The sequence below is a fragment of the Candoia aspera genome, chromosome 2 (assembly GCF_035149785.1).
Source record: "Candoia aspera isolate rCanAsp1 chromosome 2, rCanAsp1.hap2, whole genome shotgun sequence".
NCBI classification, from domain to species: domain Eukaryota; kingdom Metazoa; phylum Chordata; class Lepidosauria; order Squamata; family Boidae; genus Candoia; species Candoia aspera.
Genome location: NC_086154.1, coordinates 47,459,505 through 47,478,007, shown reverse-complemented (window position 1 = coordinate 47,478,007; position 18,503 = coordinate 47,459,505). Strand labels below are relative to the sequence as shown.

Genomic DNA, 18,503 nt, shown 5'->3' with positions numbered 1-18,503 from the left:
TAGTTGTAAAATTGGGTCCAGTTATATGGTGACTCAACTTAGGACCACAATGACTTATAATGGAAATTCTGGTCCCAACTGTGGTCATAAGTCGAGGACTATCTGTAACTTCATTCACCCCGCTGGATGATGTGGTAGATTTGATTCAGCCCCAAAAATAAAAATGTATTTCTCATTCTTATTATACCAGTAACCTACCAAATACCTTGTAGGAATCTGCTAGGCCCGCTTATGAACATGAACTTTTGGGTAGTGAGTGTCCTAACAGGCAGGAACCACGCTGAGATGAGGAATAGGTCTCTAGTGTTTTATTACTGCTACGTTAGACAGAAAATCCTAACAAACTGAAGAAGCGTGGGAAAAACCCAGACAGATAAACCCCAAAAGTTAAGGCAGGTCTGATCTGTGCCTCTTTGAATGGCTGCTTAACTCCTCAGTACTACGCATGCATTTCCCCCCTGGATAGGGGCCCCCTCCTGCTCACCATCAGTGCTCATGACAGTGAGTTCAGTTCTAAGGTTAGCAGACATCATGCATCACAAACCAAACAGCCTATTTGCAGCAACAGAATCCGGGCATTACACTTCATTAGAACTGACCAAAACTACGTAAACCAGAAGTACATCTCCAGTACTAGAAGACATTACTGTATAAAATTGGGCGTACACTTGAATCAGAGAGATGAAGTTTCTAAAAAACACCAATTTTGCAGGGAACCTCTAGGACTTTGTCTCAATCACAGAACTTGGAAGGGCAAGTGAAATTTCCATTAAATAGTTCTACTCTGCCCCTGCAACCCGGTTAAGCATGTTGTAGGATCAGGGCCACTGTGCTAAGTCAGTTCATAAATAAAAATTGATTTCTTACTCTTTCTGTGATACCTGCTAGTTTTAGATCATACAGTGATACCTCAATATAAAATACACAGCACATATTATCAATTATGCTACCACAATAACTCTTTCCCCAATATCATAGAATCATAAAATCACAGAATCATAGGGTTGGAAGGGACCTTGGAGGTCTTCTAGTCCAACTCCCTGCCCAAGGCAGGAATCCTCATGTCATCTCAGACAAATGGTTGTGCAATCTTTTCTTGAAAACCTCCAGTGATGGAGCACCCACAAACACCAAGAGGCAAGCTGTTCCATTGCTTAATAGTTTTCAATGTCAGGAAATTCCTCCTTATTTCCAGGTTGGATCTCCCTGTGATGAGCTTCCACCCATTGCTTCTTGTCCTACCCTCAGGTGCTATGGAGAATAAGTCGACGCCCTCTTCCCTGTGGCAGCACTTCAAGTATTGGAAGACTGCTATCATGTCTCCCCTCAGTCTTATTTTCGTTAAGCTAAACATACTTAGTTCCTTTAGCCTTTCTTCATAAGATTTAGCCTCCAGACCCTTATTATTTTTGTTGCTCTTCTCTATACACTTTCTTGGGCCTCAGCATTTATTTTTTTTTTGTATTGTGGTGACCAGAACTGAACGCAGTATTCCAATTGTGGCCTCACCAGTGCCGTATAGAGCGGAACTATCACTTCCTGTGATCTTGATACTATCCCTCTGTTGATGCAGGTGAGGACTGTGTTGGCTTTTTTGGCAGCTGCAGCACACTGCTAAATCATAAGTGGTGGTCCATCAGGACACCTAGATCCCTCTCATAGGAACTACTGTTGATCCAGGTACTGCCTATCTTGTGCATCTGGTTTTTCCTGCCTAAAGGTGGGACCTTACATTTCTCACCATTGAACTTCATCTTGTTGGATAGGGCCCAATGCTCAAGTCTGTCAAGCTCCTTCTGAATATTGAGTATACCTTCTGAAGTGTTAGCAATTCCCCCCAGCTTTGTGTCATCCACAAATTTGATGAGCTTCCCTTCACTCCCTTTATCTACGTCATTTATGAAGATGTTGAAGAGCACTGGGCCCAGAACAGAACCTTGAGGTACCCCACTGCATACTTCCCTCCATGTAGACGTAGTTCCATGAAGGACAACACGCTGACAATATGATCAAGAACTAATTCAAGCCATTCTGTGTTAAAGGTGTATGCCCATCCACACATAAGTAGCAAAGTGTATGCTTCTATATTTAAAAAAAAACATACACACAAAAAGATTCAGAAACATGGCTGCAAAAGGATGGTCCCAGTCCAGATAAATACAAGGTAGTTGTAGTCAATTCCATTTGAAAACAATAGAATAAAGGGACTGCGATTGATCTACTTTCATTAATTTAAAATAAGATATAAGCAAGTCTAACTTTATGCAAGGAAAACCAATACCACTCATGATATGAGTGATCTTATAAATACGATCTTGGTATAATTATTATATCAATAAAGAGCTTCATTATATAGCAGAAGTCATAAGAAATGGCAACTATAAGGTGTTTGCTAAACATTTTTATGCCTCCCTGATTTTACTTGCACTTAATTAAAATTAAATGCTTAATTTTGGCTGAATTGTCATCCAGAGTGGGTCCCTGCACAACATGTGCGCTCTCCCCACTTGGTTGCTCAGTTTCATGCTGCTTACCCTGATAAACCTGCGCCTTAACAATTAAGTTTTTTTTCTTTGTGGGGGGGCGGTATGTCATGTTCCCGTTCCGATGTTTATGGTTCCTCGTAACGTTTCACATGTCATATCTGCAGTTGCGTGCCTGCCTGGCCACGCTGGTAAATTTCCTTTGTGCTGACTTGTGATCTTCTGGAATGTATGTTTGGGTTATCTCTGCTGTTCAAGGTTACTTTCTCAGGCCGATTCTAACGGTTGCTAGCATCTGGGGTGGGTGGTTGCTATGCTAGCCTGAGGGGAGGGTTCGCAACGGGAGCAAGGCTTTTTAAGTTTGTAATTGGCGCGCTTTTGCTCATTTTCAGCTTTCTTCGTACTTTGCATACTATTCATTCAATAAATTAGTTTTCTCTAGTAATTACTGATGAGACTCCTTTTATTGGAATAGGCAATCATTACATAGTGTTTGTCAGCAGAAGGAAAGTTATTTTTCAGCAACTTCAGAATGAGTTATGATGGACTAAAGAAGCCGTATCACATACTGAGCACTCTTCTTATAAAAGAACAGGGAAAAAAATCAACAAACAATAATGGTGTTCAATTTATTGTAAAATATTGTAATCAGTTTGAAAGTCTAAATGATCAAAATATTTAGAAAGTTCTTTGCTGTAGGAAAAGATATGGATCTACAGTGGTTAGGCTTATCTTGTCTGAGTCTCAGTTCTATATAATTAGTCATCCAGCTGACAAAGTAGAGCAACTCCTCTCTTGATCCAATGCTGCACTGGATTATCAGTTAACAGCTTCATTGCAATGACAAAATTAGTTGAATGCCCAGTTGTTGAAAGGACTCCTTTGCGTTCACTTGTCTTGTACAGCGGACACACATATGCATTTGATTTCTTAATCTCTGATGTTTTGGCTGCAAGGGAAAAATGCTGTAAGGTGAAATTACTGAGAATAACACATAATAATAAATAAAAATAGTGAATACCTACAGCTTATAAACTACACTGCAACAAGATAGAGTAAAACTGAAGGGGAGCAGTAACCCCCCACACGGAAGCATTTGATTGCCCTGTGGGATCCAACAGTCCTTTCTGAATAAGGTACATTAACAATTTAATACTGTTACTGGACAGATCTGCCAATTAGCTGTTTGCCTTTGATACTGAAAGATTATAATGAAAATTTGTTAACAGCTACCTACATATAGTAGAAGTCCAAAGCTCAGATCACTTCTTCTTACACCTTAGCAAGGAAGTGGAGCAATAATCACACTGTTCTTACCTAGAAGCTAATTTACCACCACTGACAGACTGAGGGCATATCCACATGTTCATGATGCAACCTTCCTCTTATCAGTCACCTATAGCTGAGGCTGGCTAACTCTGGATTTATGATCCAAGGTCAAATAGAGACATCCACCTTCTCTCAGTACATGCCTTGCTATTTGCATGATGTGTGGAGCTTCAATAGTGACTGAGCTGATCAGATCAGCTAGGGGATGAGATCTGCTTAGCTACTATTGGCTGCTGCCGCTGATCTGGGACATCCCCTCCCCTCCAGTCACCTACAGTGGGTGGTGGCTGACAGGTAGGTCCCAAGCAGGGTCAGCACTGCTTGCCTGCATGACCTGCCAACAGTGTACATATTTGACCGTAAAATTACTTCTAGCAACTTCTGTATCTGAGTAGCATTTACTCTCCCCTCACCAACAACTTACATAGCATGAATTTTGCAGTAAAATAACTTCTGGTAACTTTAGTATCTTTGAAGTGCTATTTACTCTCCCCTACCATACAATCTGCTGGTGTGCTGGGGGTGGGCAGGGGTAGGTCTCAGCCAGATGCATCAGACTCTCTGAAGTCGTATTTATGCTTTATCCCAGATGCTCAGAGCAATCTGCTAACAGGTATGTCAGCCAGTTTATATTATTCATTTACAAACCTTATAGGTCACTTCAATCAACCAATTCTAAGAAGCATACAAATCCCCAAATCCATAATTTGGGCTGGGCAAGAAGTGATACTTTAGTCTTCCCTCTTCAGCCAGTCCTGTTGGGAAGAGTATGAACCAGATCCCTGGGAAGTTTCTGGCAGCTCATGTGAGAGAATCTGAGAGGGGTGGGTAAACATGACTTCAAAGACACTCAAGTTGCCAGAAGTATTTTTAGTGTCAAGCACACACCATGGGACCTTCCTGTCCATCTCCCCCACCACAGCCATGACAACCTGTCAGGCCCACCCAACACACTGATCACCTGCAGCACTGATCCATGAGGACAGGGTAATGGAGGCAGTATGGAAGCTGCCTCTATCACCCCCACCATGGATCAAGAGATCTGTGTGGTGGGAAAATTGTGAAAGAGAGCAAAGTGATACAGAGCTATCAATACTATAAAACTGTTTCTGGTAGAATCACATCACACTACTATGTAAGGGATAGCAATTGGTACTTGTTTTTTCCACTCGGCATGTGGGAAAACGTTGGTGAGAAGGAAAATAAAAATCTATATAGAAAATCTATATAGAAATATAGTTTTGTTATGCTGGCCGCAGTATCATTTTTTTGCTAAAATTTCTGCGTTATGGCTAACATCCAGATATAAAAGATGCATTTCTGATGGGAGGAACTTGAAAGGAAACAGCAAGGACATCTTGCTAAGTAACTTAAACCTTGTAAAGTAATCTGTAACCTAACATGAATGGATCCACTAATTTGCAGCAGGAGAAAAGGGATTGGACTTTTCCAAATAATTATTTGTCAAAGATTTACTTACCTGGTTTTATCCAAATAATGGGCATCATGTCAAAGAGTATTTTTGGATGTTGTTCACCTAAGAGACCTCTGGTGGGAAAACAAAAAAACTGTGGAAACTAGCATAATACACATAAGAAAAGAATAATTTTTTATGTGGTATAACTTATTTAGGAAAAAGAAGAAAAAATATAGCTACTTTCAGTCATCACAAACCTGATCTTCCATCATAAATTAAGAAGTGTTGCTTCAGCATAGAGTTATTATGTGTATGAACTTACTTGTGAATGTTGCTTCCTATTCAATTCAGTGGAGGGCAATTATCTGAACAAATATTGATAGACAGATCTTCCCAGTTAGAGAAGATCCAGGTGTTAGGGAGATGGGAGTGCACAGTAATGTTTTCATATTAGTTATAAAGTGGTAAAAAAACATACAAATTCTGCTATTATTTGGAATATTTATCTAGTATTCCCATATTTTAAAGAGAAATTTGCCTTTAAATCTACTGAGCATATATTATATCTCATGAGTCGTATAAAACATTTCAATGCATTCCTGTTTTAGACTGCCATATCTCTCTGCAAACATTGAGGTGACCACAGATGGCAGCAAACAGTTAAAGTTTCCTGTATCTCACTTCTGCCATACAGTGGTTGTCCGGCTTTTTGCACCTCGGTGTGATCGCCCTGTTTTTATTCCTGTTAATTTTACTAGGAAAAGGGGATATAGGATATCAAGTTACTGAAATAAGCTGAGAATTAGCATTCATGGAAAGATGGGGAAGCAGTTTTAATATATGCCATGCACATTGACTACTGACCTTGCTCTATCCCAGCGAGCTCCATCTAAAAATAGCCCATGGATATAAACGCCATCTTCTGGAGCAGTATTTGAAGTATCCTTTGGAATAACCTGAACGAAATGAAAATAATAAATTATTGCTTTCATGTTTCAATCTTTTGTTCTTTTCATATTGAAACTATGGTGACTTTTTTGGCAATGAAATATAATCTCAGTACCAGCTTTTCCAATATGAACAGAGGAAGTACTGTATTTAAGTATTTCTCTGTCTTTAAGGGACGCGGTAGCGCTGCGGGTTAAACCGCTGAGCTGCTGAGCTTGCCGATCGGAAGGTTGGCGGTTTGAATCCACGTGACGGGGTGAGCTCCCGTTGCTAGTCCCAGCTCCTGCCAACCTAGCAGTTCAAAAACATGCAAATGTGTGTAGATTAATAGGTACCGCTTCGGTGGGCAGGTAACGGCGTTCCGTGTAGTCATGCCGGCCACATGACCACAGAACTGTCTACGGACAAACGCCGGCTCTTCAGCTTTGAAACGGAGATGAGCACCACCCCCTAGAGTCAGACACAACTGGACTTAATGTCAAGGGAAACCTTTACCCTTTACCTTTACCTGTCTTTAAAATTCCCTGTTGGTATATTCCATCCAGACTTTGCTTTTGATTGACTGTGGTTGGGTAAATCAGTAATGAATAGGGATGTGCAGCTACTTGGATTCAAAGCAGGAAATGTGCTTCTTCTGACATGGCACAGGTGTTCTTGCTTTGCCTGTCACCAGCTCTTTAAAGAAACGGCGCCTTTTCCTGAGCTAGGGCCCAAATAGCTACTATCCAAGCCCAGGAAAATGCATGGCTCCTTTAAGAAGCTTCTTACACATACAGCAAGCATTCTTATGTTGGATTCTAAACTCCATTCCCACTTTGGATCCAAACAGTTGTGAGGACATTGCCTCCATGTCCTCACAATTTAAGTTAGATTGCTATTAAAATGGGAGACTTCTGGGTGAGGAAAATGTTGAACCAGATATCTCTGAAGCAGCAGAGATGATGCAGTGAAGACCGACAGACCAGCAGTAAGTGCAGTCCAGCAGAACCCCTCTGGACAAGAAGATGAGAGACTGCCCACTTGTGTTTCAGATGGCTGCTCCTCACAAGGAGACCACAGGACAGCAGTCAACCCATGGGTCTGAGCACCAGGAGATGAGGGAAGCCATCAAGCTCTCAACCATGGCAGAGCCTCTAAGGACACTGGGTTCATATGATCTCACTTTCTAAATACCTTTGGATTTACTATTATTTTAAAGTTAAAAAGAGGTCTACCAAAAAACAAGTTTTAAAAACTACCTCATAAGTAAAACTTCATCTCAAAACACGAAAAATTAACCAATAGCTTAAAGAATTTAAAGAATATAAAATAAATGGCAAAAAGCTGAATAATTTAATTCAAGAAAGTTTTAAATGAATTAAGGGACCAGATGAATTTAGAATATTATGACTTTTGCTAAGACTTTTGAAAAATTGAGTAAACAAAATAATATCTTCGCTGGAATATAAATTGTTTAGTCTATTAGGAATGAGATCATTGGCTGAAAGTTGAAAACAAAGAAACAAAGAAACTTGAGACTGTATGATTATAGAAATGGGACACTAGAGGGGACTAAAGCTCCAGGCAGGGAAAAGAAAAGTGAAATTTACAAAATGACAAAGGTATGACGCTTGAGACATTTCAGGGGATTTTTGAAGAATTGGGAGAGAAACTTATAATTAAACTGACAGCAATAATTTCTGCACCTGAGAATTCATTTTCAGAAGAAAATTTTAAAGAAGAAAAGAAAAATGAAGAGAATAACATGGAAGAATTTATAGACAGACCGGACAAAGAGGTGAAACAAATTCTAGCTGATGAAGAAATATTGGAAAATAAAGAAATTATTTATTTATCTATCTATCTATCTAATTTGTCCCCGCCCATCTCCTCCCATCGGGGGACTCTTGGCGGTTTACAACAATCAATTAAAAACAACCACCATAAAATACACAGTATAAAAATACAATAATAAATAATATAAATAAAGGTAAAAATAAAGAATCCAGGTGGCGAAAGAATCTAAAACAGTCCAAGTGTGGGAGGAGTGGTCTATAGCAACCATCCCCATGTAGATCTATTCCCCTCTCCACCCCAAGCGAGGCGGCAGAACCAGGACTTCAGACTCCTCCGAAAGGCCAGGAGCGGATGGGGCCAATCTCACCTCCGGGGGCAGCATGTTCCACAGGGCGGGAGCTACTGCAGAGAAGGCCCGCTTCCTGGACCCCACCAGATGGAATTCTCTTACAGACAGGGTCCGCAGCATGCCCTCTCTGCACGATCAGGTGGGATGGGTTGATGTAATGGGGAAGAGGTGGTCCCTCAGGTAACCTGGCCCCATGCCATGTAGGGCTTTAAAGGTAATAACCGACATCTTGAACTGGACCCGGAAGCAAACTGGTAACCAATGCAGCTCGTGCAGCAGCGGTGTTACATGTGCCTTTCTGGGGGCACCAAAAACAGCTCATGCAGCTGCATTCTGGACCAGCTGGAGCTTCCAGATACTTTTCAAGGGTAGCCCCATGTAGAGTGCATTGCAATAGAGATAACAAGGGTATGAGTGACTGTTCAAAGGGCCTCCCAATCCAGGAAGGGGTGTAACTGGTGCACAGCATGTAGCTGCACAAAGGCTCTCCTGGCCACAGCTGCCACCTGCTCTTTGAGCAGGAGCCGTGAGTCCAGGAGGACTTAAAAAGTGGCATATTATATCATGTATTTGCTAAACTTTTCTGTGCTAGGAGCTAAGAATTGCAGGATTCTAGGGCTAGACTGGGAGAATGGAAAACACCCTGGAAGAAGACTGTGGCACACCATTCCATACCACTGCCAAGAAAATTGCATGAATGTGTCTATATAGTCACTAGGAGTTAAACCTGATTTTAGGGAAGGCCTCACAAGGTTTCAGGAAGGCCATGCACAGCCAGTAGCTGCCTCACAAATGTCCAGGCCAGGCATGCCTTGTCAACAGTGGGACGGTGAAGGTCAGCTGAGGGTGGTGGGAGTGGTGGAGTGCAGGGCAGTGAGGGTGCAAGGCAGAGTGCAGGGTGGCAGGGGCAGTGGAGTGCAGGGCAGCCAAAAGGGCAGAGATGGGGGGAGATAGGTGGGGGGAGTTGAAGCAGAGGTGAGCACAGTAGGGCAGGAGAAGCATGAGGTCCTGGCCTAACAATGGTGTGGTCCTGGCATAACTTCATAACCAGGACTAACAGAACTGCCATCACTAAGTGGTGCAGTCACATGATGTTTTGCCTAATGACCACTTCACTTAGTGATGGAAATTCTGATCCCAATTAGGGTCGTTAAGCGAGGACCACCTGTACCTGGGAAGGAAACAATAATCTCTGAGTCCAACATTTTGAACAGCTGAGCAGAAGGCAAAAACCTAGAGGAAAGCTGCACCAAGTTCCCCACCACAACCTTGGTACCCGCTTGCCTGTGTGACTGTGGCCCACCAGTATGCAACCTTTGCCAAATCTAGCTGTTCCTTTAAGAGGAACTGAGCTGCCTGCTTCTCCTGCAGTTTCTTCCTCAATTCTTCCTGTTTTTCCAGGCTAAGTTTATGTTTTCCTAATAGATGTTGCATACCTTCTTCAAGGATCTCTCCATATTTGATTACAGTATGCAGCAGCTCTAACCAAAAGATCAGCTTACCCTGGAAAGACAGGATGGGGTGAGAAAGACAATCAAGATTGGCCTGCCTTGAGTATAACAGGGAAAGAAGGAAAAACCCTGTCAGGCTTTTAAATATTCCATTATTATAGCCTATGACAATAAAGTAGAATGCTAATATTTCTTGTAGTATCTGTTTCCTGACCATTACAAATCAAAATGGATGCACATATGAATTTACACAATTATTTATTGGTACACTTTGCAGACAAATTCCTATATAATCTGTAAAATTCAAACTTTGCAACCTAATTATACCTGAAACTCATATCCCAGGAGATCAATAGGGATAGTGTACTTCCTGGCATAATTCTGCATCGCTCCAGTTAAAAATGCTTGTGTGAAAAAGAACCCTGAGAGCCAAAACACGCATGGTTTTCCAGAGTCATACCAATCCTTGGAAAAGAAATAGAATAATAATATTGGTTAGAGCCATATTTTGCACAATCTTATTGGCAGACAATAACCGTAGCAAATTATTTCGCAATAATAAAAAAATCAATTATATGTTTGTTGCTTTACCTGTAAGAATTTCAGTCTAGCTAGAAAATCTAGAATATAGCTCCCCAGTGGCTTCAGACTTGGGTATGAACGTTTAGCCCAGTTTTCTGCAACTTTTCCAACAAGGAGGCTGGCACAAAGGGCCTCTAGCTCAGAATCCATCACAACCAATCCTTTAATGGCTTTCTTCAAATTTACCAGAGTTGTGCGTATGGTTCGTATTAAACTACATGTGCAAAAAATGTAGACACATAATTCAAGTTACAAATTTTATACTAGCTACAAATGATTATACCTCTCTATTAAACTAAAAAATGATACCGCTATATTATGATATCTGTAAAACATATTTTAATTCAACAGTTTCTACTGTAGGATTAGGAGATTTAATATAATCCATATACATATCTGGAAAATTAAATTGAATATATAAAAATATGAAGAAAACAAAGCCCTTACTTGTTAAAACGTTCCATTTCTTGTACCAGAACGGTATTCATACTTTCTTCATATCTCACAGGATATTTTATAAGTGCTGCTTCAATATCATAATCTTTCGGAAGCTAGAAAGGTTGATATACTTATTTTAATTCTGACAAATATAAATTTATGTTATGAATGTATTTATGTAACCATCAAGATATGGCAAATAAAAAGAATTCAAATTCCAATTGCAAAATTGCTGTTACACATATTCTGCACAGCACCAGTATCATTCCAGTGAGAGCAGGAGGTCATTCAGGGAGGTAAATACCTTTCAACAAACTCATATGAAATTCCTCCCTTCCCTTCCCTTCCCCCTTCCTTCCTTCCCATGAAACTAAAAACAGATGTTTTTAGGGGAATGTTTACAACATTGTTGTAAATGGAGTCTACAACAATGTTGTTGTTGTTAGTTGCCGTTGAGTTGTTTATGACTCATGGCAACCCTATGTATAACAGAAGTCTTGCGCCATATGCCTGACTGTTCCAATGTTTGCATCCATAGTTGCAGTAACTGTATCAATCCATCGCATTCCATTCCTCTTTTCCACTGGCCCTCATCTTTACCAAACATGATGTTCTTTTCAAGTGATCGGTCTTTCCTGATGAAGTGCTGAAAGTATGAGAGTCTAAGCCTGGTTATCTTCGCCTCTAGGGAACATTCTGGTTGTATTTCTTCTAAAACTGATTTGTTTGTTCTTCTGGCAGTCCATGGTATTTTCAGTAATCTTCACCAACACCACAATTAAAATGCATCAATTCTTCTTCTATCTTCCTTTTTTAATGTCCAACTTTCACAGGCATATTGTCCTTACTCATGACACATATGTGGCAATTGAGAAGACCATGGCGTGAGTCAGACGCACCTTTCTTTTTAAACTGACGTCTTTACTTCTGAAAACTTTAAATAGGTCTTTGATGGCAGATTTTCCCAGTGCGATATGTTGTTTGATTTCTTGATTGCTACTTCCCTTGGCATTGATCGTTGATCTGAGTAGAATGAAATCGTTGATGACTTCAATTTCTTCTCCATTTAGTGTGACATTGTTTATTGGTCCATTTGTGAGAATCTTCATCTTCTTCACATTCAGGTGTAGTCCGTATTGCTGACTACAATCTTTGATCTTCATCAGCAAATACTTCAAGTCTTCTTCATATCCAGCAACAAAAGTTGTATCATCTGCATATTGCAGGTTGTTAATGAATCTTCCACCAATTCTGATACCCAGTTCCTCTTAGTACATTCCTGCTTCTCAAATTATTTGTTCAGCGTACATATTGAATAAGTAGAGTGAAAGTATACAATCTTGCCGCACACGTTTTCCAATTTTGAACCACTCGGTGTCACTGTTTTCTGTTCTAATGACTGCCTCTTGATCCGTGTACAGGTTCCGCATGAGTACAATTAAGTGCTCTGGAATTCCCATTCTTCGTAGTATTAGCCATAACTTGAAACAGAGGTAAACATCTTTCTGGTATTCTTTACATTCAGCCAAGATCCATCTGACACCAGCAATGATATCTCTCATACCGTGTCCTCTTCTAAATCTATCCTAGACTTCTGGTAGTTCTCTATCAATATAAGGCTGAAAACATTGTTATTTTCAGCAAAATTTTGCTAGCATGTGAAATCAATGAAATTGTTCAATAATTTCCACATTCTGTTTGAATGACTGCAGATTACAGACTCACAATTCACATCTCCAGAAATGATGGCTCTTTGTCACATACAAAGAGATTATGGAGTTTTTGTTTGTTTGTTTGGACTGTTGCATTTTACTTCTTTGAGTATTATGGAATTGGGCATTGAGGTTCAGCTGTTGTTCACATTTCAAATTACAGCAAATAATAAATTAACATTTATTATTAAATATATATTTATATATTAATAGTATATTAAGATATATTTATTGAATACATTAGGGACGCGGTGGCGCTGCAGGTTAAACCGCTGAGCTGCTGATCGGAAGGTCGGCAGTTCGAAACCGCGCGGCGGGGTGAGCTCCTGTTGCTCGTCCCAGCTCCTGCTCACCTAGCAGTTCGAAAACATGCAAATGTGAGTAGATCAATAGGTACCGCTTCGGCAGGAAGGTAACGGCGTTCCGAGTCGTCATGCTGGCCACATGACCCGGAAGTGTCTATGACAACGCCGGCTCTAAGGCTTAGAAACGGAGATGAGCACCGCCCCCTAGAGTCGGACACGACTGGACTTTACGTCAAGGGAAACCTTTACCTTTACTATTGAATACATTACCAATACCTAATGCACTTTTATAACTTTCCACATCTCTGAATAAGGCTCTAGTTCAGTTTTATTACAGACAAATGTGACAAATGCATAATTTTTTCATATGGCATAATAGTGACCCCTAAAGGACCTGGTAAGCATTTTGTTAAGAAGTCTAAATTGAGATAATTTATATTTGTTTCCAAAAGCTCTTCCTTATAAATCTTTTAATACAGTGGCAAAACTGGTGAAAATTAGAGCCTTTATCTTTCAGTCAAAGGGTCATTAGGAATATGGGTGCAGCTTCCAGGAGATTTCTTACATCGTTGGGTACAGCCATAATATCAAAAATGGAGCATATTTGCATGCTTAACTAAAGCAACAGACTCCACATTTTGTAAAACTGGGAAGATAATACTTCATGGAATAAGAAGGACCCAAGAGAAATAAATGGCCCAGATTATCACTTTCAGTCATTTCTCTGTATAGCATACTCCATACACGTGCTGAAACCCCAGATCTTATTTAATCAGGTAATTTGTAACTAGTTTAGTTAAACCAAATGCATTCATTTTATTTGAAATTCTGTCTGTGATGGTTCCATTCTTTTGGATGTTTTGTTTGTTTTTGATTAGCTGTATTCCCTCTTTTCCAATAAACAAATTTTAGTCATGACTTGCAGAAGCTACAATGACAAAAAGTAATGCAAAGGGTTGCATAGACACACAGTAATTCATGTCATCTGAATGATGCCAACATGACACACACAATGTCATTTGCCCCACTTTCTGTTCCTTGCAGACATATTTGTATTTTCAGTATTTTCACAAGGTTATGCTAAATTCTATCATTCTGGGCTTTGGATATTCAAAGGACTTTTTTTCTGTCTTTCTTACTGTAGAGCTGAGTTGAAGGAAGATGCTCGTAGTGAAAAAACCAAGAATTCCCCACCTGGACAGATTAGTGTGCAGTATTTTCCAACTGTCTATGTACAGGTAGTTCTCAGTTAACAGCAGCAACTGGGACTGGAATTGCCTTCAGTAAGCGATGTGGTTGTAAAGTGCAATGTCATGTGACCATGCCATTTAGTGACAGCAAGTCTGGCACTCCTGATCGCTGTTGTTAAACGAATCACTGCAGGTCGTTAAGTGAGGACATCATGTGGTCACAACTGTTGACCTCCTGCTGGCTTCCCCATTGACTTTGCTTGTTGGAAGCCAGTCACAAATGGCGATCATGTGACCATGGGGATGCTGCAATGACCAGAACTCTGAGGTCTGGTCATAAGTACCACTCGTTCAGCATCGTTGCAAATTCAAATGGTTGCTGAATGAGTGGTTGTTAAGGGAGGACCACCTGTAATTACATTTTAGTGGGTCCTCTTGGAAGAAGAGGTATGTCAGTGGGGCTTAAATTAACCCTCAGCCTTTCTAGCTCATTACAACAATTTAGTATTTTACTATACAAACTTGCAGTTTATTGCGCTTATACAAAATTTCTATACCACCCACTCCACAGTTTCTATGGCAATATGCTTTACAGTGACTAGAGGGCAGATAATGCAAGATCTAATATTCCCTTGAGGCCTGCCATGTTTGGATGCTGAAACATAGTGATACCTCACTATGCTTCTCTCACTAAAGCAGGGCTTGAGAGAAACACTAAAAGCAGCAGTTATAAGCTTAGTAATGTGGCTATGAATCAAGTGCTTGCTTCAGTATCCTACTCTTTCACGATCATTTTGGATTCTAGGCAATAAAATTGTTACAAAAATATTTTGTTCCCATTTCCTCCTCCTCCTCCTCAAATAAAAATAAAAATCCTCATGTATGTAAAGTCTGTCTTTTGCTTTTAGTCTGTTTAGTCGCTTCTGACTTTTTGTGATCTGGAGAGTCCCTCTGCAGGACTGCTTCTCAGTAACTGAGTTTTAGTAAGCTCATACTGGTGTCAGGGGTAGTATCTGGCCAACTTATCTTCTGACAGCCTCTTTTTTGCCCGCCTTTGATTTTTCCAAGCATCAGAGTCTTCGCTAATGACTCTTGCTTTTCCATTATGTGTCCAAATCTTAAGTTTTAGCTTCATTACTTGTGCTTCCAGGGAACAGTCTGGTCTTGCTTCATCTGTTATTGAATGATTGGTTCAAGGTGTTAACCATCTTCTCCAGCACCACAGTTCAAAAACATTTTTTCTTCATTTCTTCTTTCTGATGGTCCAACTTTCACAACCATGTTGCAACTGGGAAAGCTATAGCTTTGAAAAGATGTATCTTTTTTTGCACTTTAATAATCTGTTTTAGAATTGGGAATTTTAAACAATATAAATTAAATTAAATTAAATTAATTACATTAACAGCAGAAGAATAATTCTAGGGCAGCCACAGTATGAGTATTTATTTTATTTCAGTTTGTATTACCTTGTGGAGGATGTCATCTGCGATTTCATATAAAGTGCTGTCACCACCACCTTTAGTCCCTCCTTGACTGCTTCCTCCTTGTGTCAGCAGAAGAGATTCAAAGATGATTTTTGTTTGCTGGAGATCCTTTGATATATCTACATTATCATGCAGCCCAAACACTTCTGGTTGCTGACTAACAGGAAGATTCTAGATAATAAGACCGTATTAATTATTTAAGACTGAATCGTTAGTAAGAGACTGAGGAAATATTAATTTAATTGATTAGTTCCATTGTTTGGCAGATCATCTGAGAACTGAATAGCTCTGCAGATAGTAAGCAGGAATCTTTTTTCTAGCATAAACAAAGAAGAAAATCCTACACTCAAATCAACGGTATATCAGCATTCATTATACTGAATATTGGCAGTTTTTACCTTGGATTTCATTTGGCACTATTTTCTGCAAAGTAAAAGGATAATGTATTACAATTGTCTACAGACAGAAATTTGCTCATGATGAATTTAGCTTGCTAAGTTTTTTTTTAAAAGAACACAGTACCATAATGGAAAGTAAAATAATACCTTAATAAACTCAATGTAATCATCGTAAGTGCCCCTTGGTGGGGCATAATAGTTGCCACTAGGAGAAAACATATAATGTGAGTTCTCCACTATATCTGGGTTGTAAAAGTCAGCAAGCATAGTCAGTAGTAGACGTCTGTCCCAGTCATCTGTCACTCTTCCTCCATAGTTGCACTCACCCGTAAGGTAAGTTATTGCTTCAAATGGGATGTGTTCATATTCATTTATAAACAACTGAAATTGTGAATGAAATACTCAGGTTAAAAACATTCACACTATACGGTGATTTGCTCTTGTAGCACAGCATTCTGATGCATAATCAGAGTTACTGTATTGTCCTTTTGAGGTGCCACACTATTTTTGTTAGTATAGGGGATGTCAGTGGACAACAACAATACCCAGGTGGCTCTCTAAACTTCTCTAAACTTTTTGATCTGTTAAAAGAGTATCAACCTTTCAGGACTGGACTATTTTTCCCAACACTGTTCTGGAATGGCCAGTTCAAAGGAATATCTTTTAAGTTTACTGGCAAACTGGAAGTAATTTCCTTTTAACTGAATTAATGGAAAAGACACATTAATTCTAGCATATTTAACGGAACACCTCTTGTGCATACATACAGCTCTTGTTTCAAGCATGTTTACTAGCCTTTTAGCTTCCTTTGGTAAGGAAACATTAGGCCCAAAATATAGACTGACAAAGTGTATGCATATCTGAGTTCCTCAGCAATAGGGTCTAACTCAAATATGAGTTTAGAATGGGATCAGCTTATGAACTTTTTGCCACAACCTTGGGTAGATTTTGGAAGAAACAATGAAGACGTTTACCTGCAATTGTCTCACACTGATTCGCAAGTCTGATTCATTAAATCCATATGGAATGTTCCATCCCAGAGGTCCAAATTTCTTCCTCTCCTGTACTAGGGCATGAAAAAAGCAAACTCCAAACAGCAGTTTCTCCCATCTCTTTCAGGGAAAAAAAACACTCAGTTAACCAAAATGGAAATAAGACAAGGCAAACACAGCTGTAAAATTCTGTGTATAGAAAACCTGTGGCTTATAATAGCATTCAACAGTAGTTTTGGCAATACAATGACATCTTTCACTATCTTGAATAAGATGTATTTTCCCTGCAGTAGGTTTTATTCATGGCTAAAATCCTGTATCATTCTGCACCCTTCCAGAGGCTATTGTTACCACTTGCCTAATTGCTGTACAGCTATGCTGCCCACATAAAGCATTTATTTTAATGTACTGACTGGGTGTGAGAGTCTGCTTTATTGTGTAAGGATGGGGAACTGCCTTAGCCCCTTTGAAGTAACACTGAAATCATAACAGAGTTACCATTTTCTAGGATTATGGAACTAATGGACACAAAATCTTGAAATTATGGCAGAGGAAAAAGATACCATGACAGGGAGATATCAGCAAGAATGTGGAATAGAGATTTTAGAGAATACAAACCTTATACATAAATCCTTATGTAGAGGCCCATATTTTAAGGCTAATATTTAGCAAGCAAAACTGCATAATTTTGCTAATTAATTATCACCTTACCCATTTTTAAGAAGAAAGTTACCTGCTCCTTTCCAGGACACCCAGAAAAAAAGTCTGGATCAGAAAGAGGATCAGACAGGAAAGATTGAAGCAAATTCAGCCGAAGACCTGTAGGAGGCTCATTCGTCATCTTCACACCATTCTGAAGAATGGTGACTGGAAACTAGACAAAGCATGGTAATTTCATTAACAGTTCTGTTCTAATTCATTCTTTTTATCTAATTATTCAGCACACACTAGCATTCTCAAATGTTGTGCCACTATTTTTTGCATCTTTACATCAATCAATCAAATCATAAGGTTCAACAGTCTGTTTTCTCCTGATTTTAATTTTTATATATAATTTATTTACTGCCCTTCAGTACAAAGATAGCCAGTTTGCACTGTATATGACATCAATATATTAATCTTGAGGATTAGGTTTATAACAGAATACCAGTGTTAACTGACTCAGGGATACTAGACAACAATTTTTAGATAGAATAAATTTAATACATTTCCTCAATCATAGAGCAGTCCAGAATATATAGCAAGAGACATATTCAGGGCTCCTGTAGCCAAAGTAGTTAGGACTTTAAAGATCAGAAGCAGCATTTGACCTGAATTAACTAGTGCACTTCTCTAAAGGATTTTTATTATAGAGTGCATCCTGTGTTTTCCAATAAACGACATATACCATGGTTCATGAGACATGGGTAAGTGTACGTTGGACTACAAGGTAATCTCTACATTAGAGATTCTAGCTTGTACAGAATAGCATTAGCATGCTTCAGATAAAATAGGGCTTTGGTTGTGCTTGTGTCCTAATGGCCAAAATGCACCAAAACTAACCAGCAGTGTCTGGACAATTAGTAGGAAATGCTGCACATGGCATAGATACAACTAAGGCAGATAACCTCATCTACTCTTTCCTTCTCTAACTAAAAAGCAGTATGTAA

At 39.5% G+C, this 18,503-nt stretch overlaps 1 protein-coding gene across 1 annotated transcript in view; it reads right to left on the bottom strand.

Moving 5' to 3' along the window:
* Nucleotides 1–3,092: 3,092 nt before the first annotated feature.
* Nucleotides 3,093–18,503, bottom strand: part of DNAH12 (dynein axonemal heavy chain 12) — a 138,434-nt gene continuing 123,023 nt past the window's right edge. Inside the window, exons 64-73 of the mRNA XM_063291760.1 lie at nt 17,588–17,728; nt 16,837–16,974; nt 16,010–16,243; nt 15,447–15,635; nt 10,783–10,886; nt 10,345–10,549; nt 10,081–10,218; nt 6,094–6,185; nt 5,293–5,360; nt 3,093–3,432 (exon numbers count right to left, since the gene is read on the bottom strand). Of these exons, the coding sequence (XP_063147830.1) occupies nt 3,242–3,432; nt 5,293–5,360; nt 6,094–6,185; nt 10,081–10,218; nt 10,345–10,549; nt 10,783–10,886; nt 15,447–15,635; nt 16,010–16,243; nt 16,837–16,974; nt 17,588–17,728 (1,500 nt within the window). The 3' untranslated portion in view covers nt 3,093–3,241. The remainder of the gene's footprint in view (nt 3,433–5,292; nt 5,361–6,093; nt 6,186–10,080; nt 10,219–10,344; nt 10,550–10,782; nt 10,887–15,446; nt 15,636–16,009; nt 16,244–16,836; nt 16,975–17,587; nt 17,729–18,503) is intronic.